This window comes from Scleropages formosus, chromosome 20, assembly GCF_900964775.1.
Source record: "Scleropages formosus chromosome 20, fSclFor1.1, whole genome shotgun sequence".
NCBI classification, from domain to species: Eukaryota; Metazoa; Chordata; class Actinopteri; order Osteoglossiformes; family Osteoglossidae; genus Scleropages; species Scleropages formosus.
The window spans coordinates 1,711,382-1,736,633 of NC_041825.1; the positions used below are offsets into that span (position 1 = coordinate 1,711,382).

At 44.1% G+C, this 25,252-nt stretch overlaps 2 protein-coding genes and 1 long non-coding RNA gene across 3 annotated transcripts; 1 reads left to right on the forward strand and 2 right to left on the reverse strand.

Annotated features, from left to right (window-relative positions):
* The first annotated feature begins 1,516 nt into the window (after positions 1-1,516).
* LOC108919465 (uncharacterized) lies at positions 1,517-9,005 on the forward strand. The gene is made up of 3 exons (XR_001964917.2): positions 1,517-1,568; positions 2,631-2,805; positions 8,094-9,005. It is a non-coding gene; the product is annotated as an uncharacterized LOC108919465 (long non-coding RNA).
* Positions 9,006-9,130: 125 nt separating this feature from the next.
* Positions 9,131-15,312, reverse strand: tufm (Tu translation elongation factor, mitochondrial). The gene is made up of 10 exons (XM_018727287.2): positions 15,244-15,312; positions 14,275-14,324; positions 14,009-14,147; positions 12,817-12,983; positions 12,202-12,471; positions 11,480-11,612; positions 11,232-11,336; positions 10,138-10,289; positions 9,894-10,013; positions 9,131-9,807 (listed from the first exon to the last, which is right to left on the reverse strand). The coding sequence occupies exons 1-10, from the start codon at positions 15,281-15,283 to the stop codon at positions 9,637-9,639; spliced, it is 1,347 nt and encodes a 448-aa protein (XP_018582803.2). The 5' UTR covers positions 15,284-15,312; the 3' UTR covers positions 9,131-9,636.
* A 1,302-nt stretch (positions 15,313-16,614) lies between these two features.
* Positions 16,615-22,832, reverse strand: LOC108919391 (serine/threonine-protein phosphatase alpha-2 isoform-like). The gene is made up of 7 exons (XM_018727357.2): positions 22,429-22,832; positions 20,245-20,376; positions 19,671-19,901; positions 19,367-19,471; positions 18,535-18,758; positions 17,944-18,078; positions 16,615-17,365 (listed from the first exon to the last, which is right to left on the reverse strand). The coding sequence occupies exons 1-7, from the start codon at positions 22,481-22,483 to the stop codon at positions 17,252-17,254; spliced, it is 996 nt and encodes a 331-aa protein (XP_018582873.2). The 5' UTR covers positions 22,484-22,832; the 3' UTR covers positions 16,615-17,251.
* Positions 22,833-25,252: the final 2,420 nt, after the last annotated feature.

A 25,252-nucleotide genomic window follows, 5' to 3' on the forward strand; every position in this document is an offset into this window, starting at 1 on the left:
CTCACTGATGCGCGTGGGGAGTAAAGGCTAGCCCATCTGGTCCGATCCCACAGAAGAGCTACTGTAGCACAAATTGCTGAAAACTTTAATGCTGGCCATGATAGAAAGGTGTCAGGACACACAATGCATCGCAGCTTGCTGCGTATGGGGCTGCGTAGTCGCAGACTGGTCAGAGGGCCCATGCTGACCCCTGTCCACCACTGAAAGGGCCCATAATGGGCACGTGAGCATCAGAACTGGACCATGGAACAATGGAAGAAAGTGGCCTGGTCTGATGGATCATGTTTTCTTTTACATCGTGTGGACGGTCGGGTGTGTGTATGTCGTTTACCTGGGGAAGACATGTCAGCAGAATGCACTACGGTAAGAAGGCAAGCCGACGGAGGCAGTGTGATGCTCTGGCCAATGTTCTGCTGGGAAACCTTGGGTACTGGCATTCATGTGGATGTTGCTTTGACATGTAGTGCCTACCTAAAGATTGTTGGAGACCACATACACAAGGTATTCTCTGACGGCGGTGGCACTGCCATACTGCAAAAATTGTTCACAAATGGTTTGAGGAACATGGCAAAGAGTTCAAGGTGTTGACCTGGCTTCCAAATTCCCCAGATCTCCATCCGATCGAGCATCTGTGGAATGTGCTGGAGAAACAAGTCCGATCAATGGAGGCCCCACCTCGCAACTTACGGGAGCTAAAGGATCTGCTGTTAACGTCTTGGTGCCAGACACCACAAGACACCTTCAGAGGTCTTGTGGAGTCCATGTTTCGACGGGTCAGAGCTGTTTTGGCGGCACGAGGGGAACCTACAAAATATTAGGGTGGTGGTTTTAGTATTTTGGCTGATCGGTGTATATATATAAAGCATCATTCAAGGCTTTACATCTCAGTTGCACAGTCTCTGCCATTTCAGGAATCAGGATCAGAATTGAATGTGGTTTTATTTTCCAGGTGTGCTCATGCACACAAGGAATTTGCTTTGGTGCTTGGTGTTCAGTATTACAGACAATAGACAGACAGCTGACACTGAATAAAAAAAATAAATAAATAAGCATATTTACAGAGTAAAAAGAATAAATCCAAAAAAATGTAAAGCATTGGGCAGAACGAAACAAACACTCCTCTGTGAGTGTGTGTGTGTCTATATATCTTATAGTTATTGCTAACACACTGTTGGGCGCAGCCAGTCGCACGCCACTGCACTCCAGTGGTCCCATAAAAACAATAAATGAAGCGTGAGCGTCATGTGAGCTCATTTTAACGCGTAGTCATCGTAATATTGCGAGCAAAGCGCTCCCGCCGCGCGCACTCGGACCTGAAACCGAAGACGTTCCACGTTCGCACACAAACACGCGCGTCCCGCCCTTCCCCTCCTTTCGCTGAGTTTCTCTTGTCACGCAACTGTCCGCGCAACGAAGCCACGCCCACTACTACGAAGTCCCGCCCACTAGTACGAAGTCCCGCCCGCTACACTTAAGGCACGCCCATCGAGCGCTTTCTCACGCGGGGCGTGGCTGTGACGTATCGGTCCCCTGGGGCGCCGCGCTGTGGGGGTCGTCGTGACGTCCAGGTAAAGGATTATTTAAAATAAAAAATAGAGGGGAAAAGAGGGGAAAACGGCGGAAAACGGCGCAGGGGCTCCGTTCACTTTAACCGGCTAAAACAGCGGGATTCGTGAGAGGAAAAGAGAAAGAAATCGGCGAGTAGAAAGAAAGTGCACAAAGTTACAAAAGTAACTGTTTTCAGCAGTTTGATTTTTCATTCATGAATCATGTATTGCGTAAAACTTATAATGACCGTATTTTTTATAAGTTTAAAAATATATACTAGTTTATAATTCTGTTGTGTGTTATTGTGCCCTGGGATGTACATCCCTATATGCGCTGCCAAATGAATATGTAATGTAAAAATAACGGTGCAACTTCTTTGGAATTCAGTAACTTTAGGTTTTTGCGCTTTTCTCTAACAAACAGAACAATTGTAGCTAATCAATGTGTAGTTCAGAATGCACTTAACGTACTAAATTATAATTATTCATAATAATTGATCTCGGGTGTGTGCTGCTTAATTTGTCACTGTGTAAGTATTCAAACAATGTAAAATTGAATAAAAACGACAAGAAAGGTTACTTCAGATATATTTGCACATTTTTACCACTCAGTCAAGAAGAAAAGTGTAAAAAGTTCTCTTAAATTCAGCAAAGCATGAGTAATAAATATATTGGAACAAGAGATTAAATTCAGTCTTTAATGAATATTAATTATATTGTTATACTAATAGATAGATAGATAGATGAATGAAGTATCTATCTATCTATCTATCTGTCTGTCTAATAGAGTGGTGTGTAGTGGTTGGAGCTTCTGGTTGCAGGTTCAAGTCCTAGCTACAGTATTCCAAAGCAAGGTACTTGCCCTTTTTTACTCCAGTAAAATCAGACACCTGTATAAATGAATAAGTTGATTTTGAGAAAAGTGTCAGATCGGTGAGTAAATGTTTGGAGAGCTCTACTCTAGTCCATGTGCTCCTCAACTCTGATGCAGCATCCTCATTTGATTTGTGGACAATATTTTTCCTCTTCCTTCTCTGTGCCCTTCTGACCTCACACACACACCTCTGGCTGGAAACACTCCAGTCCCACACAGGGATGCAAGCTGAAGGAGAACTCATCGATGCCGGACTGTGGCGGGAGCCGGTGGACGGCGCAGGGGGGTTATTGCATCTCCCCTCCATAGCATCGAAATGGAGTGAAATACAGGCATTTCAAGCGAGACCAGATGATGTTCTTATTTCCACTAACCATAAAGCAGGTGACTGTATGTTTTTGCATAGTAAGTACACACACATACAATCTCAACAACTGCTTTTCCCCAGAGGAGGCACAGCAAACCGAGGCCTAACCCAGCAAAACAGGGCGCACGGGGACCCCGGGGGGGATACCAGTCTGCCGCAAGGCACCCCAAGCAGGACTCGAGCCCCAGACCCACCACAGAGCAGGACCCGGCCAAACCCGCCGCACCACCGCACCCCCCGTAGACTAAGTAACACATCCATAATGTATTTAATGTAGTGAAATGCAAAGGGTTTGGATTTATACTACTGTGTTCCCCGTTAGGGGTGGACACTTAAAGCCCAGTGGTTTATTTTTTTGTGTTTCTCTCTGTTCTTTGATCGGGGAGATCTGTGCTCTCCTTTCCTCTTGTTCTGAGATGGCTTATGTCACATTTATAGCTATTTTAAACTGCTGCTTTTGCCTTTTTTGTCTTTGCATTTTTCAACATCCCATTTGTGCAAATGGTTTGTGCTCTCTTGTTTGTAACTGTGCTGCCTTGTTGAGAAAAGCGCTTTATAAAATTGACCTGTTAATATACTCTCCTCGTGTTTATTAATACTTCTTTCTGTGTTAATGGTTCAGCATAATAATGAATACTGAAATATATACATTAACATTTTTCCTCCTCCTGCTGTCTCTTAGGGACAATGTGGTCCATAGCGATCGTGGATGGGATAATGCATAATGCTGTACGAAGAAGATTGTATGTGCTCTAAATATGTACGTGGCTATGAGAACACATTAAATATACAAATGAAGTTGTTCAGTAATGAATCAAGGACTGATTTAACTTTTTTAGACCAGATAAGTTTATTCTGTCTTGTCTGTATTACATGTGAAACTTGGTGTTTCATGTTGAATGATTAACTTTGCACAGTCATAATTAAGATGCATTTGAAAAATCAAAATGACTTACTTTGACCATAAGGGGGGTGCGGTGGGTTGGACTGGATCCTGCTCTCCCGTGGGTCTGGGGTTCAAGCCCTGCTTGGCGTGCCTTGCTACGGACTGGCATCCCATCCTGGGTGTGTTCCCTACCCCTCCAGCCTTATGCCCTGTGTTGCCAGGCTAGGCTCTGCTCTTGCTGCAACCCCACCTGGGACAAGGGGGGGTGTGTGTTCAAATTTACTTGTGATGCAAATTGTTATACACACACACACACACACACACACACACACACACACACACACACACACACACACACACACACATTTTCAGAGCCGCTTGTCCCATACGGGGTCACGGGGAACCGGAGCCTAACCCGGCAACACAGGGCGTAAGGCTGGAGGGGGAGGGGACACACCCAGGACAGGACACCAGTCCACCACAAGGCATCCCTAGCGGGACTCGAACCCCAGACCCACCCAAGAGCAGGACTGCGGTCCAACCCACTGCGCCACCGCACCCCCTGCAAATTGTTATAGTCATACAAATTTTTAAGCATGGTAACTGGTAATATTTTTTTGTAATGTGTTTAAGGCTGTGCACTGCACTATGAAATGGAAAACCACCATGGAACAGGTTGTATCAGGCACAAGGTGAAGGTGGCATAAAAGTGGTCCTGTTTATATACCAAGAACATGTTGTTCCTGCATTGCCTGTGAACAAGCTCAGTTTGAGGAGAAACTAGATGGTGGGTACAGAGGGTATGGTGGTGTAGTAGTGTAGTGGATTTGGGTGGGTTTGGCTGGGTCCTGCTCTCTGGCAGGTCTGGGGTTCAAGTCTCACTTAGGGTGCCTTGTGACAGAGTGGTGTCCCATCCTGGGTGTGTCCCTTGCGCCCTGTGTTTCCGGGTTAGGCTCCGGCTCGCCGTGACCTCGCTCAGGACAAGCAGTTGTAGAAATTGTGTGTGTGTGTGTGTGTGTGTGTGTGTGTGTGTGTGTGTGTGTGTGTGGATGGTGGGGGATGGATATTTCTGCCTTTGGCCGAAAGGTTTTGAGAACAAAGAAATGGAGAATTACTGAGAGCAGAGAAGTGGAAAAGCACTGACACACCTGTTCTAACGCCGACAAATGCATTACGTATGAGCTTTGCAAGATAAAGAAGGGCGACGGGGAACGATCGAGGAGACACCCAAATTCCGGGACGCTCCCTTTGGCCGATGTTGTCGTGAAAAGTATTGTGTCTGAGCGTATTTCTTCAGGGTCTCCTAGGGGCTGGTTGGGAAAGAGGAAAATTTCTTCCACATATCTTATGCAACCAAGAATGTTTTCTTGCATTTTCCTAAATGTATAGCTGTGCTGCTTTCTTTTTTGCCTCGCTGTGTGTGTGTGTGTGTGAGAGAAATTTCCTGGAACCACCTCTGGGTCACTAACTGCAGATTGACGGATTGATGTTTTGCAAATATTTCTCTTGCACTCTCAAGCACTGGGCTGAAGTTTTTTCTTATTCCAGTTCAGCTACATGTAGAACTGCAATACATCTAAAACGCAAAACTGGACACCAACCTTCATGTAAGTTTTCCTAGACTTATGCTGAAAAACATAAAAACCTTGATTACAAATAAAATATAGAGAAAGGTTAGAGTCTTACCGGAAGAGTAACGGATATTTCTGTTCAAACCCCGCGCCACCCTAAGAGGTTTATGTCGGATTGTCTCATGCTAATTCTTTTCACGGGTGTTGTTATGCATTTTAACAACACAAAGTGGCAGTTCTACGCTTACACAAAATTTAGGTGAGTAGTTAAATGACTATAATTCCATCCATTGTCAACATCCACTTGTCCCGAGCAGGGCCGTGGCGAGCGGGAGCCTTACCCGGTAACGCAGGGCGCGGGACACACCCAGGATGGGATGCCAGTCCATCGCAAGCCACCCCAAGCAGGGCTTGAATCCCATATTGGCCACACAGCAGGCCCCAGCCACAACCCCCTGCATGATTATAATTATTAACCCATATTTTCTGTATTCAGGTGAAACATATATGCACAAGGTGATCTGTAAACATTACATAATTAGAATGATTTACCCATTTATATCATTTATCAGCCTTTTGGCTAAGATGACAGCGTAAAACTGCTGGGGCAGAATGGAACTTAACATGGGACTGCATGTGGCTCGACCATAGCTGTCTTGAGGGGAAGCTCTGCTCCCTGGCAGGATTTTTTTGGGCAGCCCATGGAACTTGAACGGCAAGAGTAGCTAGTAGTGTAGTGGTTAATGCTGCTGTCTTTAGGTAAATAACTGCAGATAGGATACAATAGTAAGTTGCTTTGGAGAAAAGTGGTGAATGTTCGCCAGTGGGCTATGAATGAGAGCCCTAAAGTATACGCAAGCTGTTACCCTAGTAACTTTTTAAAAGGTGGCTTTTGGACCCTCTGAAGGCTCTAACAAGTAGATTACTATTAGTGCAAAAAGCCAAGAAACAAGGTTATATACATATATAAAGTGTTCAGTGCGCAATGTAAACATGGAAGTTGTACATGTGCAAAGTCCTCCAGAGGTAGATTGGGTCTGTTTGCAGTTGGGGGTGGGGTGTGTATTTATGTGCGCAAGGTATGCGGAGGTAGTCTGTGGTCTCTGATGATATTGGCGTTGTGGATGTGTATGTGTGTGTAGGAGGGATGGGGAGGGTGGGGGTGGTTGACATCTCTCGGGACTCAGAGGGTAATCTGTGTCTGTTGTGATGGGTGGAAGGGCAGTGGATGGGTGTCGCTCACAAGCCTGATGGCCTGTGGGTAAAAACTGTTTTTCAGCCTTGAGGTTCTGGCTCTAACACTCCTGTAGCGTCTGCCTGATGGTAAGGGTGTGAAAAGGCTGTGCTGGGGATGACTGTTGTCCTTGATGATGTTAGTGGCTCTCCTGATGGTTCTGGCCTGGTATAGGCTCTCCAGTGATGCTAAGGACGTTCCAGTGATGGTTCGAGCAGCTTTCACCACTCGCCGTAGCGCCTTACGATCCTGATACGAAATGATGCGAATGTTGGTTTGCAACACCTTCATTATTCCGCTTCCCCGATCAGACATGACAGAACAATCCAAGACCTCAAGGCTGTCATCCTTCCAGTCAATTAAATGTATTAGCATTTATTAAATTAACTAGTCAATTAACTTTATATAGCAGCCTGACTTGGGAGACGTGTTAGTATTCACACAAAAAAACCCTTTAGCACCAGCTGGCCTACAGATCATAATTTTTCTGGCGGGTCTGGGGCTCAAGTCCCGCTTGGGGTGCCTTGTGATGGACTGGTGTCCCATCCTGGGTGCGTCCCCTCACCCTCCAGCCTTGCACCCTGTGTTGCCGGGTCAGGCTCCGGTTCGCCCTGACCCCCGCTTGGGACAAGCGGTTTCAGACAATGTGTGTATGTGGCACAGGTGACCGTGTCTCTTCCAGCGGCCTGTGGTAAGGGTGATGGACTCCACATCCACCCAACAATGGCGATGGTGCAGTGGGGCTCTTGTCCAGTTCTCAGTTGTCCTTCTTGTCCTCGCACACTTCGGTCTCAGGTAACAAGAGGTTCGCTCATGTCCTCACAGGTCATTTTTGTGTCCATGTAGTGATTAAGTGGAATATCTGGATTTGTTAAATCGCATGAAATACGTATATGATGTGACAACACAGCAATGTCTTGTATTTGAGCGTAGCGGTTAGAGCTGCTCTCTTTAATCCCGAAGGTGACAGGTTTGAATCATACCTTCAGCTGTAGTACTCTTGAGCAGCGTACTTACGGTAAAATTACCCAGCTGTGTAAATGATCAATAACTCGCTTTAGAGAAATGCATCGACATCCATCATGGGAACTTGAGGAGAAAAATTAGATCAGTAGCATCATGTCTGGAATATATAAACTAGTAAAACATTTATCTGACACTTTTCTCCAAAGCTACTTATTTACCAAATGACACAGCTGGGAGGTGGGGTCTCCCAGTTTTTGTTTGCTCTTCTAGTTTCTTGTAGAACTTGTACAAGTGTCTAGTGAGATGACATTTTTATATTCCATTGATTACGCTGGCTTAATATGTCCATCACCAGATATTTAATTTTTAAATAAGGGAAAAATGTCTAAAAAATGCACATGGTTAAATGGCACAAAAATATAAAGCACATTTTCTTATTTTGGGGAATGTTTCCTTATCTGCTGCCATACTAGAAGAACTGACTGCAGATGAGGTTGTTCAGTATGTTTTGGTGCCTCTGCTGGTTACTTTTACTCTTATTTTTCCATATTAAGGTGGTAAAGCCTGTACAACCATATTTAATGTACAATATTGTTTTAATTGTATTTGTCACACTAATTGTTTGAATTATGGGGTAATTTCTTCTAGCACTGAACCAACTCTCACCAATAAAGAGAAGGAGCTGCAGGAGAAGCTGAACTACGTTGACGTGGTGATGAATAAAAAGGTAAAGGTCTGGATTAAGTTTATGTAACAGATAAAGCAGGCATGTGATTTCTCAATGTTCCCTGGTGTCGCTATGTGTTCAGAGGCGGACTGACAGTCTCCCACTGTGTTTCCTACGAAAAAAGCTCTACGACAACTACCTTCGTCAAAGGGCTGCAGATCACGACGTGAACTGAACAGCAAAAGATGAGATATGAATGAGGTGCAACACCACTGTTCTTTGAAGGCTTAAAATGGTTATTTCAGCATTTATTTCACCTGTGATGCTAGTTTCTTTTACTTTTGACATGGTGACCTTATTGCAAAATACATTCAAGGTACTTAGTTTTGGCTGAATTGTTCTTCCCTAGGGATGGTTCTGTCTCAGTGATAAATTAATCCTCCTTGTAATATTGCAATTGACAAAATAAAAATGCACAACAGATCCAGCTGCTCTGAGGGTTGTTGGTGTTTTGTGTCAAAATCCAGATGGCTGAAGTCTTGTGTGGAATTAGCTTTATCTCAAAAGATAAGATCTTGTGACTTATTTCTGGAGCAACTTTCCACATCATTCACTGCTTCTAAAGCAATACTAAATTAGGGCCAACTGGGGTGGCTACAGCTCTGGTAAATCACTTTCATCACCAGTTTTGGTAATTGACTTCTGGTGGGAGAGACTGTTGATTTCTGTGTCTGAATTTCCTTTGAGCTGCTTATGCATAAGTTTACATTTAGTAGATGCTTTTCTGCAAAATGACTTTCAATGAACTGGATGTCATCTTATCGACCAGTTGTCAGTAAGAGGACATGGGTTTGATCCCTGGGCAACCGGTGTGGACTTTGCATGTTCTCGCCCTATCGGCGTGGGTTTCCTCCCACACTCCAAAGACTGGCTGTTCAGGTTCCCCCTAATGTGAGTGACCCAGTGCAAGTAGCGTATCTAGCAGCATAAGTCACATTGGTGAATAAGGTGTGTGGGCTGGTAACACTACATAGAGTTAATTGGAAGTCGCTTTGGAGAAAAGGGTCTCATAAATGTAAAGTATATAACTGGAGAACTTAGACTGCCTTGAACTGTACAGAGGTGGGCCTCTACATCATGCTTTTATTGTATGAACAGGTAACTGCTGCACCACATACTTTTATATAACAAGCCACATGTTACAGCAGTACAAAAAGTAGCAAAAAAACATTACTAGTACACAAAACTGAAATCTTAAATGTGCAGCCAAATTCATAGAACATTGGGAAATTGGTCATAAAATAAAAAACCTTGTAAAATGGTGCAGCATGACTGAACAGGGGAAACCAAGAATTGCATCCGAACCTTTTCCTGCAGAATTCTTGGCAACTAATTCCGGTTCTCAAGAACTGGTAACGACAGTGCAGCACAATATATCAGAACCTACAGTATTTTCCAAGTCTTTCAAGCTGTAAGACAATCACAGGAAGAGTCTCCAGTCCCTTCAAATGACTTTCTGCTCTTCTAACCCCAGTTGACCTGATCCTCCTCAGTGATGGGCAGTATTTCAGTTACCAACCCAGTTCCAATGGTCCTGTTTCCATCTCTCAAAGTGAACCTCTGACCCTTTTCCAAGACCATGGGCTGCCGGAGCGTCAGGATTAGTGATGCGTCCTCCCCTGGCATAATCATCTCCTGGAAACGAGGAGGGAACCAAGGAGAGTTAATGAAAGTGCGGGACATTTAGGATGATGGTGAAAGGTCGACAGAGCGGGAGGCACCTTGTCTCCAGGTAGGATGATCCTACAGGCCATGTCCCAGGTAAGAGAAAACATGACAGGCATGAAGTTGGTCATGAAGGGCTTATGTCTTCCACCCTCCTCCTTACTGAGCACGTACACCTGCAACACCAACAAGAAGCTCTTTGTTATCAAAGCCACTGTTCAAGGTGAAGAACTACAGCTACACAACCAGGGATACACAATGTGTACAGGGATGTGAAAGGCGGAGTATCGCAAGCCAGACCTGCGCCTTCACTTTCTGGTGCGGCTTGATGGACCCTGGCTTGCTCATGACCATCCCCCTCCTGACGTCGTCCCTCTTCAGTCCTCTCACCAAGGCCCCCATGTTGTCCCCCGCCTCAGCTCGCTCCAGAGACTGGTGGAACATCTCGATGCCTGAAATGTGTCGAAAACATGCTTTCTGCTCTGTCCGTTTGCATAAATACAGTTTAACCACAGCGTTTAAAAACATTCATCTTCAGCGACCTACGTTTTAATGAATCCGTTCTGTTCCTGAAAACGTAAGCACCGTTTTATTGCACTATTATTTTTTTCACACTTCCTCCAATACTAACTCTCCATTTGATTTCATTCACTTAGTCCTTTGTCCTCAGAGAGCTCGTCCCCTACAAACAACAGCCTTACATTTTGGTGTTGGTATCGACCGCCAAAGAATTTTGTGTGACTCTTGGCTGAAATAAAACCTGTTCCTTTCCAGCTAAACCCAAACAGTGCTGCGAGTTTCAACATGGACTTGTTACTCCCCACAATTTGTCGGCCTCAGTTCGTTCTCACCTACACGAACTCAGACACGTACTGTATTCCATGGTTCGGAAAGGGTAGAACCGGGGAACCCACAGCCGTCTGGTACCTTCCAGAAGGTGTGTGGCCGAGAAGGCTTTGCTTCACGGTTAGTTTTAGGGGCAGAACAATGATGGTGCTGAAAATGCGCGCAGCGGAGCACTTTATTCGATGGGGGTGCGGGTTCGAGAGAACAGGTTTATTTCAGGGCCAAGCACACCGACACCATGCCGCGTAACAAGGGCTGTATTTCATGGCATCGGCCTGCGGGACGATGCCTTGAGGCCCCTGGGTTATAGTTAAAAACTGTGGTTATTACATTGGTCAGAAACAGCCGAGGGCCCCAAAGCCTGCAGAGGAGTGACCTTGACAATGAGGAGCTACATGAACTTGTACGTAATGTTCAAAGTCCAACAACGACCTTCAACTGTTTCTGCCTCATTTCCTGCAGGTTTCAACCCTACGAATACAAAGGGGAACCAAAATGTCCCACTGGGCAACAGTGGTGTAAAAACCAAAACGGACCTCATTGCTCACCTGTCACAACTGACTTGAAGGAGCGACTGTGTCCTACGAATTCACACTCGTCTCCCTTCTTGATGACCCCTCTCTCGAGTGTCCCCGTTACCACGGTACCCCTGCCTGACGGACAAAGAGCACAAGAGCTTCCTTCAGCAAAACCAGACACAAACAGGTAAGGTGGTACAATTTCACTGTTGTGCGACTCCAGGCTCGGCACAGCTTGTTGGCGCCACCTACGGGCCGGAGTCGAGCGGTGCACGTACCCGGAATGGAGTGAACCGTCTCGATGGGCATGAGGAAGGGCTTGTCCAGCTCTCTCTTGGGCAGAGGAACGTAGTTGTCCACGACTTCGAGGAGCTTCAGCACGGCTTTGGCTCCCATCTCAGGGTTCCTGTTCTGAGAAAACCAACGACGTCCAACAGCCCCAAGAGCAAGGTGAGAGTTCGCTTAGCAAGACACCCTGCCTTCCCAGCTCTGCTGCAGCAACTCCGCGAGACGTGTGACTCCCAAGAGCCCCGAGCCAACATCTACCACAGTAATGCAGCAAACTGCAGCTACCTGACCTGTGAGAGGCACTGCTCTGCTGGTGTAATGAACAGGAATTCCTCAGATAAACTCATATTTCCTGAAGGACATTTTGATACAGTTGCTGAAGATTTGCAGCTGTGCATCATCATCCAAAGCTGGATACCACATCTGTGGGTAACTTTACATCAAAGTGCCACAGCAACATGGGAAGAGTGCTGGAACAATCGGTGCTTTTATTAGACAATGTCATTGTCTGTGACAGAATAGGTGTGTGTGGGGGGGTGATTTCCACCTTGCACTACCCCAGGCAACACCATTCACTCTGCCTCCATCCTTATCTCTAATAAGTGTGTGTGTGTGTGTGTGTGTGTGTGTGTTAATAAACAGTTTTATTGGGAACAAAGGTCCTTTAGGACCCTTCGATGTCCCTCCTCCCTTTTCGCCCTCCCCCCCTCACCTCGAGGGCACACAGGGCAGAGCCGGTGACAACGGGGGTGTTTTCTCCATCATAGCCGAATTCTGTGAGCAGCTCTCGAATCTCCATCTCAACCAGATCCAGCATCTCCGGGTCCTCGACGGCATCGGCCTTGTTGATGAACACCACGACGTGCTCCACGCCAATCTGCCGTGCCAGCAGCAGGTGCTCCCGGGTCTGGGGCATCTGTCCATCGGTGGCAGCGACCACCAGAATGCAGCCGTCCAGCTGCGCTGTTCCCGTGATCATGTTCTAATGTACAGTCATGGACAAATTGCAGGTTGGTCAGTGGCCGCTAATGTGAGCACAGGACACACACACACACACACAAAAAAAAAAAAAAAACAGCTTTTGGCCACATCTACTTGCTCTGCTTTTCAAGCATTTTTTCTTTAAACACTAAATTCAATACACTGATTGGCTGCAGAAGATGATTTTTATTCCTTTCAATGACTATGTCTGTGACAAAAGTCCATGTAAGAACTGAGATATTTATGTAGATATAACCATCTCACTGTAACTACTTCAAGAAAAGCGCAATTTAAAGTGTGCTTTAGTGCACACGCAGCAGCTGTTGGGTGCCCTTCGTGGCAGTACCTTGACATAGTCAGCATGTCCTGGACAGTCGGTGTGTGAGTAATGTCTGTTGGGGGTGACGTACTCCACGTGCGACGCGTTGATGGTAATACCCCTAGCCTTCTCCTCGGGCGCATTGTCGATGTCCTCGTACTTCTTATAGCGAGTTCCTCCTGCATCGGCCAGCACTGAAGAACAGAACAACCAGCACACTCCACTGCTTAGAAGCATCGTGCTGAAAGAAAACAGAGACCCCTCACTCAACCACCCTCCCACCCAGCTGCATCTCTCTCCACTGGCTTCCCTCATCTGCCCGTATCAAACTGGAGAGTCTCGTTACGACCTACAAGACCATCATCAACACATCGTCTCCCTGATGCCTACAGGACCTGACCACTCGCTACGCTCCAGCCAGACTCCTACACTCCTCTGCCTCTGATCACCTGGTGATCCCACACACAAGAGGTCGTAAATCAAAAACCTGCATGTTTTCGATTCTGGCTTCAGCGTGGTGGAATGAACCCCCTCTCTAACTCAGAACTGTTGAATTCCTCTCAAGATTCAAGAAGGGTCCCAAAACAATGGTTTCAGACCCTTTTCTGACCTGATCCCCTCTCTGCTCCCTAAACTTACAACACATTATCTGTTATTTTCAAACAAGTAAATGGTAATTAGATCATTTATTATATTCCCAATCGACTATCTGTAGCTACTTGTGTAAAGTGTGTAAACAAAGACAGAGGTGTTGGACTAAGTGAAGGTACTTCTAGAACCACTTGCCTCTGTATACATCGGTCTACCCCCCATCTGCTGGCAACATGCATTTTTGTTTACCCTCAGTTGTATGTCATTTTGGAGAAAAATGACTGCTAAACAAATAAATGGAAATGTGAGATGTAAAGCAGCTCAGCATGATGCTACATGAATAAAAGTAGCTTTGATGCATTTACTCAGAGAAAGTGTTAACACAGAAGCGCACTGTATGCGGTTCCCTCAACCATTTATAAATCCCGCCAAGGGAGACCCAGTACACTCTGGAGAGGTTGTACCTCTCAGCTGGCCTGGAAACACCTGAGGATCTCCAGGAGAAGCTGGAGAAAGGATGGTTTGGGTCTGTCTGCTTTGTCTGCTCCCACCACACCCCTCACGAGGACAAGCGAGAAGAAGCCAACTGACCGACTGTATCATCACACATATGCTTTTGAAAAATTACCCTTGGTGATGGCTGCAGTGAGCGTAGTTTTGCCATGGTCGACATGTCCAATTGTGCCAATGTTGACATGGGGCTTGTCCCTCACAAACACCTTCTTGGCCTCTGCAGCAAATCCTCTTTGGGCAAGAGGGACAGCACACTGAAAAAGGAGAGGGAACGAGAGACAGGTGGTACACAAGGTCCTGGATTGCAATGCGGCCTTCAAAGAACTTCAGGAGGGGAGACAAACATTTCCTTCACTACGGCGTGACCAGGCAAACACTCACCAGCCTGTAAGACTTGTGCACCAGAAGCCATGATGTTGAGAGCTGGAGGGCTACACACAGAGCCATTAATGAGGACAATTACATTAGTTAGAGTAATAAATACAGTACATTCTCAAAGCACAAATGTATTTGCGTTTATTCATCAAGCTCAGACTTTTCTCCAGAGAAACTTACAATGTTAAACTACTTACAACTATTTGAGCATTTATGCTGCTTGGTAACTTTAATGGAGCAATCTAGGATAAATACCCTGACCAGCTACGACAGCTGGAGGTGGGATGTGAACCTGAAACCTTTGGGTCCAAAAGCAGCTGCTATAACTGGCACTACAGTACCAATCAGGCCCATGAGAATATTATTACTACTATTATTATTATTAAACACCATTTATTAAAATACAATATTGTGGCATAAATGTTTACTACTACTGTCTCTCTTCACTACTGTATATTAAAGCCAGGGGAATTAATGCACCAGGACTTGTGCCGGTTCACTTATCGATGAGGTACAGGCAAAAAAAAATGTAACTTTGAGCAACTAAACTATAGTTACACAACAAGCAAGGCTTTTTCGAGCAGCAATAAATATTATAATATATCAGCAGCCTCACTGTACAATCAAATTTCTGTCAGGCTGATCGCCGGGCATGTATGGTAGGCTAAAACAGCAGGCTTTTAGTTGTCGAGTGAGTACTGTACTGGCACTGGTCCATTTTCCCAAATGAAATGATCATGTAAGATTGTTTCTCAAAACTAACATGACCTTAAGGCTTAAATTAAAGCTAAGTTACTGCCTGCCTGTAGTCGTGCTGCACACAGACAGTGAGGACTACGCTCTCTTTTATGCAGCTTGAACGACTAAACGTTTTAATAACGGTACGTTTTCATCGCTACCTGTTATCGGAATACCTTCCGCGCGACAACTTGTGTCAAAAGACACAATTTACATGTACAAAGCGCGTGACTTTACCGGAGGACAGACACGAGCGAAGCCCCATGAGCGCCGCCATCTTGAGGGTCGGAGGAGGTTTCGGCGCGCATGCGCACTGCAAAACACTTGATTGGCGTCAGCGGTCAATTAAAATACTGCCCGTGCGGCGCCGGATCGTGACACCGGAAGCAGGAAGTCTTTTCCTGGTCATCCGGGCGGAAACCGGTGACTGCATGTAAAACGTACCTGTTATCTTTTTGTGCTGAAACGAAAGCAGAGCTTAAGCTCTAGGGCGCCTTGCTATATTACACTTTCCACTTTATATTTACTGTCCTTTCACCATAAGCAGGAGAACAGCAGAAACGAACGAAGTACTATGGCATGAGCCTCGCGCCGCACCGCACCGCACCGCATCCCAGCTCGCACGAGACGCGGGCCGCATGCAGACACGCGCTACAAATTATAATATACAGACGTGACGATAATCGTACAACTTACTTAGACAAGCCAGGCAACAACCAGCCACTGAACTCTGGAGGAAGAAGTGTACTGTACTTCACTGCCCAGTTCAGTGAACTTCTTGATTCATGAATGAAAGTAGTAGCTGAGCCAATGAAGTATTCATTTCTGGTTATTCCTTTTACTACGATTTACTGTGTTAAGATACAGCTTTGCTTTGTTTAAAATGTGTTAATGATTGTTTCGACATTCGGTTACCGGGGCACCAGTCCATCTCACTCACTCACTCACTCACTCACACTAACCGTTACCTGGAAGCAGTGATGGACCAGCACATCCTCTCCACTGAACCCTATGCTTCCAGGATGGACTCCAGACCCCCCTAAGACTAATTTAAAAAAAAAAAAAAAAAAAAAAAAAAACACAGAGGAGGAAAGCCACTCAGGTCCAGACTTCCAGCTGCGTGTATAACGTTTACTTGAGCCCATTGTTTCCTGCTGCTCCGCACACCCGACACTGAAGACACACTCCAGTAGGAGAGCGGGTCGAGTCCCAGCTACAGCCCACCAAGTTCTGTAGTCCCCTTGATCAAGGTATTTTCCCCTCAGTTGATACAATCAGAATGCGCTGCTGTATAAATGAGTTAATCCATGAAAAACATGCTGTGAAACACTAAACTTGTTTGGAAAAAGGTGTCCCCTGAAATAAAAGTAAACACTGGTCTATAGTGAAGAGGCTGCAGTGTCAAATGCTGAAAGGCAAGAAAAAGTAACTTTCATTGCAGTGTATTCTGTCCTGCTGTCTTACTGTGCAATGGAATTCTAACACTTGGTGTAGGCCAATCATTGACAATCTAAAAGGTTTACTTTTCAAAACACTGCTTTACAACTTACGTTCTACTCCAATCCAACAATTTAAACAAGGGGGAAAAAAAAAAAATCACAAAGATTCATTTTTTAATAAATCTTTATTGATCATTGACTTCCAATGAAATACTAAAACATTTTTTCCCCTCAGTAATCAATATAAACAAAATATTTTGCGCCACATCTCAATTTTGTTGGCAATTTGAATTTGATTTGCAAAGACCTGTAAGTCTGTACATAACCTCAGTATTTGTATGTTAAGCACAACACTTTTTACAAACCAATATAAATGAAATATTCTCGTTTTCGGTGGCTCCCAAGAGAACCGCTCACCCTCTACTGCTGCACGAGAAACGTCGGTGTTCAATTAAAATTAACAGCACAAAGCCAATTAAAAAAAAAAAAAAGATGCACCATTCCTCCAAGGCTGTCTCATCAGCCCTCTTCTCCAGCGAATATTTGTGAAGTCATTTCAATCGACCCACTGAAGACGACAGAGGAACAGACCAGAAACAAGGAGAAAGGAAACTGTATTCAACTTCTCTCAGGCATAAACACACACGCGCGAACACACACACACACACGTAACGTAACTCTAAAACAGTTACAAACATTAAGAATTAATTGGGGGAACTAGAGCCTGGATGCTGGTCCTATTTGTTTGGTAGCAAAAGAGAGAAGGGAGGTAGAAGAGGAGAAAGGTGTGAGACGTTCAGCACGTGTCATTTCTTGACTTTTCCACCCTTTGAGTTACGGGGTGGAGTTACAGGCCGTCCAGAGCCCATGGTCCCAGCTCCAGCGTACGGGTACAGCTTCTTGTCTGCCGGTTTCAGGATCTATGTGCAGGTGGAGAGGAAGAACCATGACATTCTGGACAAATTACAGCAAAACTATCCAACGATTAGACATCTAACAAAATGTTTCATTTTCTTCCATTTGCACATCACAACCCAAATTCCATTTTTGACAGTGTTATGATGTATAGCCTTACTATGCAAGTGCTTTGCAAAGAAATGCATTTGAATGTTGCGATTGACCCCTGAAGTCCCCCCATAACTATGCAGATGAATGAGGTGTTTAAATTTCTTCCACTTGAAAAACAAACTTGTAATGAATCCTGGAACAGCGTGGACACCTTTCTGAAAGTTACAACTAAGCGCTACATGATCCTACCTCAATATATTGTAAAATTTTTGACCTTGGGCCCTCGCATCTTGTACATGGACACATTTATAACTTAGATTTATTCATTTAGCGTACATTGCTTTGGAGAAAAGGTTCATCTCATAGAAAATACAATTTGTGCATTACCTTAGGACTTAGAACTTCTCGCTGTGACCCTGTACCATTTATAAAACCAATCAAAATATAGATTAAGAAGACCTACACAGTTACTTAGCATACCGGTGCTCACCTGGAAAGAACACATAAGGGTTTCATCCACGCTCATCATGGCGCCAGCATTATCAAACTCGCCACAATAGTTAGGGGCTGAAAACAACGTGACTAACTGCCTTTTTGCAAAAAATTCATAACCATCTTCAACAACCTGCAAAACACAGAGCAGTGGGGTATCAAAACACGTCAAGGAAAACAAACTCATCTTCAAGTTGTACATACTTCAGGTTTGTCATTTAGATCTTGGAACATGACATAATTCCAAAAATAAGTAATGACAGTTTAAAATTTCAGTATCACTTAAAATGAACCTATATTAACTGCAATATATGCACATATTTCTCAAACGCACTTAATTCCATCACATTCAGTGGAACACTAAGGCACTACACTTATTTAAAGCTCTTAGGAAAATATAACCAGGTCCTGAAACTCAATGTTTGCACCACAACTGCAGTAAAGAGTTTTCAAATAAAACACTGGTCTTTTTAACTGTTCAAATAGATTGAGTATTTAATGGAACACATCGCATTATGATTGGCTCAAAGTGTTTTTTTTGTGTTAAAGTATAGAGCACTGTATGACGTGTCATCTCCAGATGACTGACCTGATGCGCCCTGCATATCAGGTCCATGTCATGTTTGTGCAAGAACTTGGCCACAACATCAGCTCCAAAAGTAAAGGAGACGCCGCGGTCGTTCTCGCCCCAGCCGAGCACGTCTTTGTCCGGGTCGGCCCACAGCAGGTCGCACAGCAGGCCCTGGTCTGGAACGTCAGTGGGACGCATAACTCTTCGCACCTGTTCCATTGACTGCAGGTCCGGGGACAGACCTGACGAGAAATTCCATGGCATGAGGAGGACAGGCAAGGCACTGAGCAGAAAGCTGCGTGGTCCACTTCACACAGAATTACACAATGAAGCTCATTTATATTTCTTCACATAGCCAATTCTTTTCCTCCAAAGTAACTTACAACATCACGCTACCTGCAATTAACTTTTTATACAGCTAGATAATTTTTTTCTGGAGCAATTTAGGGTAAGTACCTTGCTCAAGGGTAATACAACAAGAGGTGGGATTTGAACCTGTGGCCTTTGGATCTGAAGCAGCAGCTCTAACTATGCCATCAGCCCCCCCATACAAAGTCATTAGTAGCATCAGCTGAAACAGGGCATCTAATTAGCCTTTGCTTAACTGAATAAAAATAATTTGCAGAACTCTGCTGGAGTGCTTTACAACAAAATAACTGTACAAGACATTTCAAGTGCTGAACTATGCACATTGTGTGCAGATTATACTCCATTTCCATACAGCCTTTATTTCACAGCAGCTTTTAAAAGCACAACTTGCTCCCTCCATTTACCACCACGGTTAATCAAATCACTTCAGTAGATCCCCAACAGTGACACGTCACATACAAGAATGGACACAGATGAATACCTCCATGGCAACAGAAGATCTTCTCGTCAACAATGGCAGCAACAGGAAGGCAGTTAAAGCAGTCCGTGAAGGTCTTCCATAGCTTGATGTTATACCGTCTTTTACCTACAACAAACCATTGAGGCATTACAGTAATGCACCCACTTTGGACCCCTTACGTGAAGAGTATCAAAAAGAAAAGTTTGACCAGGTCTGAAGTGTCACAACCAAACTCATTACAACACCGTGGCTGAAAGATGAACAGCGTAATACATTGTGCACAGTGAAACCGTCACTCTGTACACTGCACCCCTCCTTTACTTACATTCATCGTAAAAGCCGTATATGCGGTTGATGGAGGCACACTCATGGTTACCCCTCAGCAGAAAGAAGTTTTCAGGATACTTGATTTTGTAAGCCAGCAGCAAGCAAATGGTCTCCAGTGACTGCTTCCCTCTGTCCACATAGTCTCCAAGGAACAAGTAGTTGCTCTCCGGGGGGAAACCACCATACTCAAACAACCGCAGGAGGTCATAGTACTGTCCGTGCACGTCACCTACAGGGCACACAGTGTAACCACAAGAGTTATCCTAGATTTAGAGGTTTATACTGAAAATCATGACTGAAATACATCGTTGAAGCAATTTATTTCAATAGCTATGGATGGAGCCAGTTTAAGGCAGTTCTGTGAGAAACTGTCATGAATAAAGTTAACTGCCCTCTAAACATGGGTCATCAGATAATCTCCAGAATATTTGTTATGAGAGAACAACATCCTGTGATTATATTTACAGTTCTTTGGATCACAGGTGCAGTAATTGTCTATCATTTTATAAAAAATAAGCCATGAACGGTAATAAACTGACATCAGCGCAACTCCTTTGCCCAAAATAACTTACCGCAGATCTTGAGTGGTGCCTCAAGTTCAAGCAGGATTGGCTGGCTGAGGAAAATCTCACGGGACTTGAGACAAAGACCACGTATCTCATTTTCTGTGAGCTGCACGTTCTTGCCTGGTCGGGAGCCTTTCACTGTGCAGGGGGGCACAGTGAAACCACAGTTAAAAATTCATGTTGTACAACAGTTTCTCTGCAGATTCCTAAATCAAACATCAATCTAGAATGCTTGCCTTCCGTGCCTATTCCTTTACACTCGTTTCTTTCAACCCCTAGCATACTGTTGCCAATTATTAAGTTTAATATTATTTTGCCCCTACAGCTCAATTGCAGCTGTAATAGACTGAAAAGGGACAGCGAGGGGGGGGAATATTGACAGAGGAATTATATAATGGGATTTTGTCCCTCTTATTCACTGGTAATACTTTCAGCTGGCAAACTGACTATGTGCACACTGATGAATAAAGAAATTTGACTGTTGTCCATAAAGTCAGCTTTTACAGAACATTGATCGTTCCAGTTTTGAAGCTGAATTAGCATTCTGAAGGATATATCTACTCCCAAGACCAAAGCTGTCTTTGATTTGTATTTAAAAATATGCAGGAAAAGGACTGTGTGGCCTTTGATTTTGAACCTGGATTAGGCTGCTTAACCTGTGACAGCATTTAAGCTAAACTTAGCCATGAGGCAAACAAGCAACACCAGACTTAAGATGTAGTTCTTGCTGAGTTACCAAGAATTTCATCCACTGTATTTGTACGTTTCAATACTGATGCTTTTGTTCACTGATCTCCATTACTTCCATCTTTTTTTTTTTTTTTAAATCTGACACACTACATTGAAGCTACAGAAATACAGCCATTAACAAATTCAACAAACCCTAACAACAACCTGAGCATTCTGGCCCATCTCCCCCAAACAGAAGCTCCCTACATAGAAAGGTGCTGAAAGTCTAGTGGTTTTTAAAAAATAAAAATAAAAAAAAAGTTCAACTTCAGACAATATACTGATTTATTAAAGCTTTAAAAAAAAAAAACCTTCACATAAGCACACAGTGAACTTTTCAGCTGATCAATTTTCTATTTGGTTTAATATTTAAACATTAAGTTTACTTTTTCTGGAAAACTTTCAATTATACTGACATCTAATACAAAATGTTTTAAGTGGAAACAACCGCAAAACAAGATTTCTCATTTAAATAAAAGCCATTTTTAACAGATTCAGAAATAATATGCTAAGATCTGAGAGGCTGCTCACAGTTCAATGCCAATGAAATCCATGCAGGAAAGTGACCATGGTAAGTACATAGACTAGTGCTCCCTTTTTACCCCTCTTAGCCTTTTCTGAGACGTCCCAACTTTTCAAAGAGTGACAGCAGAGCCCACAGTCACCTTCACATGGTCGCCACTCATCAATTTATTCATTTTTCTCTCCAAGTCACAATGATCTGACCCACACAGCACAGAGGTGTAGTTTTACTCCAGGACACTGGAGATTCACACATGTATTTGTTTAACTGAACACGCTTAACCTACTTGCAGAGTTATTCACCCATTTATCCTACTACTGGGCAATTTTACTGGAGCAAGGGCATTGTACTTGCTCAGGGACACAGGAGCAGGTGGGATTCGAACCTGCGACAGCTCTGACCACTGCACTGGTACTGCCTGGACCACCTGCTGCCACCACGTCGTGAAGCCAATGATTCTGAATGAATGATGTATTCGATCAACAATTCGATCCAACTCACTCAGAGCTGCTACCGTCATTAACTAGTAGTATGAGAGTAAAAGAGACGCGGTCCAGGAGCACCAGCCGATCAGGGCCGCTGTCTCGCCGGTGCCCAACAACGTCGACGCGGGTTCGAATCCCACTCACGCCACAGCAACGTTAGTAACGACGTGCTTACCCTGAACTGAAAGAGTAGAAATTACCTTTGTTCTGCTTTATAAAAAGGAAGAAACTATTATTCTTACTATGACACTGGTAATGTAATGGCGAACGAAGCTGAATGCTGCTGCTGCTGCTGGGGGGGCGGAACAGTACAGTAAGTACTGGGGCCGCCGACTGATTTGTCCTCCTCGTACCTCAGCGCTCCGTCTCGTCTGCACCAGATTAACTCACAAAATTACCTCACGTCGGATCACTCACCCAAGCAAGCGTATGTGGTCAAACGTGCGCTCTTACCTTCGAGAAGACGCTGTATGATTGAGTCGATGTTCAATTTATCCGGCTCCGCCATTTTTAGCACCTTGTCGCTCTCACACGATCCTTTTCTTCGCTTCCTATTTAAAAGCGACGCGACGGACTCGTTTGCCGTGACCCCCCCCTCCCAGCGCCGCTCGCTCGCTCGCTCGCTCGCTCGCTCGCTGACGCTGAGGTACTTCTTCTTACGGCTCCGCTCGGCTCAGGCACCCAAAGTGCTTTGTAAGTGCCCTTAGGTAAGCTAAGAGAGATCGGAACTGTGGAACAAACACATAAGTATCGTTTCAATGTCGAAAAAAGGTGGACAAAATATGTTCGCGTCGCCTGATACTTCGACTCGCTCCAACTCTCTTTCTCTGCCTCGGCAGAACTTTAAAACTGCAGCGTTTCTCGGCGAAGGGGGAGGAGCGTACGTACGCATCTCATTCCGTTCTCTCAGGTGATTGGCTTTGAAGTGACGTTCGAAGCAAAACCCTGGCTGGTGATTGGATAAACGGCGGGTCTAGCACGAGGCTTCTTTTTTTTTTTTTTTTTTTTTTTTTTTTTTTTTTAAACGTTTCCAAGGCTGTGACGTCACAGCGTTGAAAGGGATGGCCGTGCGTTTCGGCGTCTGTTTCTGCTGTGACGCAGTACGTAACGTTCGCTGTTGCGCGAGGTACGTTTGACAGCATGAAGGAATTCGCGCTCAGGTGTCGAGATCTCGTCAAAAACCACCGGAGATCCTACAGAAAGTGCGCTAAATCTGTGTAGATTCACTCAGAAATTGTGGCGGGACCTTCTAAATGCGCTGGAACCCGGTTTTCGGCTCATTTCTCCTTTTCTTTTAAACAAATATTACTTGGATTTACTAAATATGAGAGAGACAAGAGTTTTTTTTTTTTTTTTTTTAACAATTCAAACACTCACGAACATTAATCCAGAACAATCACCCTAGCCAAGGGGAAGTAAACAAAAAACATAAGTAAAAAAATAAAAATAAATGCACAAAAAATTTACACAACATTCCAATAGCCAGAGACATTACATCAACACCCTAAAAATATTACGATAATGTACAGTCTTAATGGCCTTTTTATTATTACACTCCTCAATAGTGTTTATATACTGCTTAAATTCTTCAAGAAAAACAGAAAATATAGTTTTTTTATCAGCAAATTTGGACCTGTGTATGTGATATTTGGCTGAAATGATTAATAAATTAACGATATATACGTGTTTCTCTATACTTCTACCAAAATGTAAGAATCTAAACTACAATTCAACATTATCAAAACACTGTTCTAATTTCTGGAAACCCAAAAGCATCTGTTCTGTTTTGCTTTATTTGTTTTGTTTAACTTTTTTTTTTGTTGTTGTCTTTATACTGCTCATTTAATCAAAGAAAATAACTGATAAATAGTGGTATGATGATGGCCTAGTAATTGCAGTTTAGGAGAGCAAATACTGTAGTTTGAATTTATAAGTGAATTCTCTTACTTTATTGAAAATAACAAGTCACGGTCATATTTAAAGTTTAATTAATCTTGCTCTATCCCTTAACTATGTCCATCATCTTTAAAAAATGTGTAATTTAAAATTTAAATCATTAGAGGCTGGGTTGTGGAAATCACTGTAATTTTTTACTATTTCAATTAGCAAATGTTACCCTCCATCACACCTTTCATAAAGTAATTTTCCTTCCTAAGCTCTCAGCCTGCTTTGTGGATCAGATGGAGAGACCTTTGGAGGGACTGAAATCAACACTGAAATCCTCATGAGGACAAAGTCCTCAAATTTTTCCTAGTGTGAGACACATAAATTTATCAGTGTATTATTCTGAGAAACTTAAGGTAGGTAAACAATCAACAACTAAAGAAATAATAGATACATGACAATAAATATCATTTAGATATAAGTACAAAGGGTGCAAATAATTGCAAAGTATAGCTTTCCTATTAGTTTATTTAATCTGCTCTCAGAAAGTAAAGGCCGTTGTGGTTTTTCTGGTGCAGAGAGAGTCTCGCTGTTGCAGGTCCACTCCAGCGTGTTGTCCAAGCCGCCTCCTCCACTTTCACACCATCACTGGTCACTAAACACAGTGGACCCTTGGACATCCTCAAGTCCATCACACGCTCTTTTGCCTTCTCAGTGCTGAGCTGCACCTGATTCCCTGTGTATTACTCAAGAGTCGTTCACCGAGCCTCCACTCGTGCTCCTGCCCACCCCCGACACACCCAGCTGTTGCTGCATCATCTGAGAACTTCTAAAAATGGCATGACTCCACGTTGTAACTCACACACACTTTCTGAACCACTTGTCCCATAGGGGGTCGCGGGGAACCAGAGCCTAACCTGGCAACACAGGGCGAAAGGCCATAGGGGGAGGGGACACACCCAGGACAGGACGCCAGTCCATCGCAAGGCACCCCAAGTGGGACTCGAACCCCAGACCCAATGGAGAGCAGTACCTGGTCCAACCCACTGCGCCACTGCGTTGTAACTCCAATCATTAAATATTTTAAGCCAAGTAAAAATTTTCACTGGATCAAAGCTAATAATAATTCTTTTTATTCCCACAGAAAAATAGTAACGTAACTGGGACCACAGTCGATGCAACAAAAGTGACCACTCAGTCATCTACATTACTGTACATAAATGCATTGCCATTGAATCGCACAGAGGAGCAGTCAGAGAGGACAAACTGCTTATTATAGTGCAGTGAAGGTGTTACTTTATCTTCTTAATCTGCTTTACCTTCTTTGAGCGTGACCTTCTTTAGAACCCGTGCCCTTAATTCGTTCCTACAGCTTTTAATGAACACCAATGGT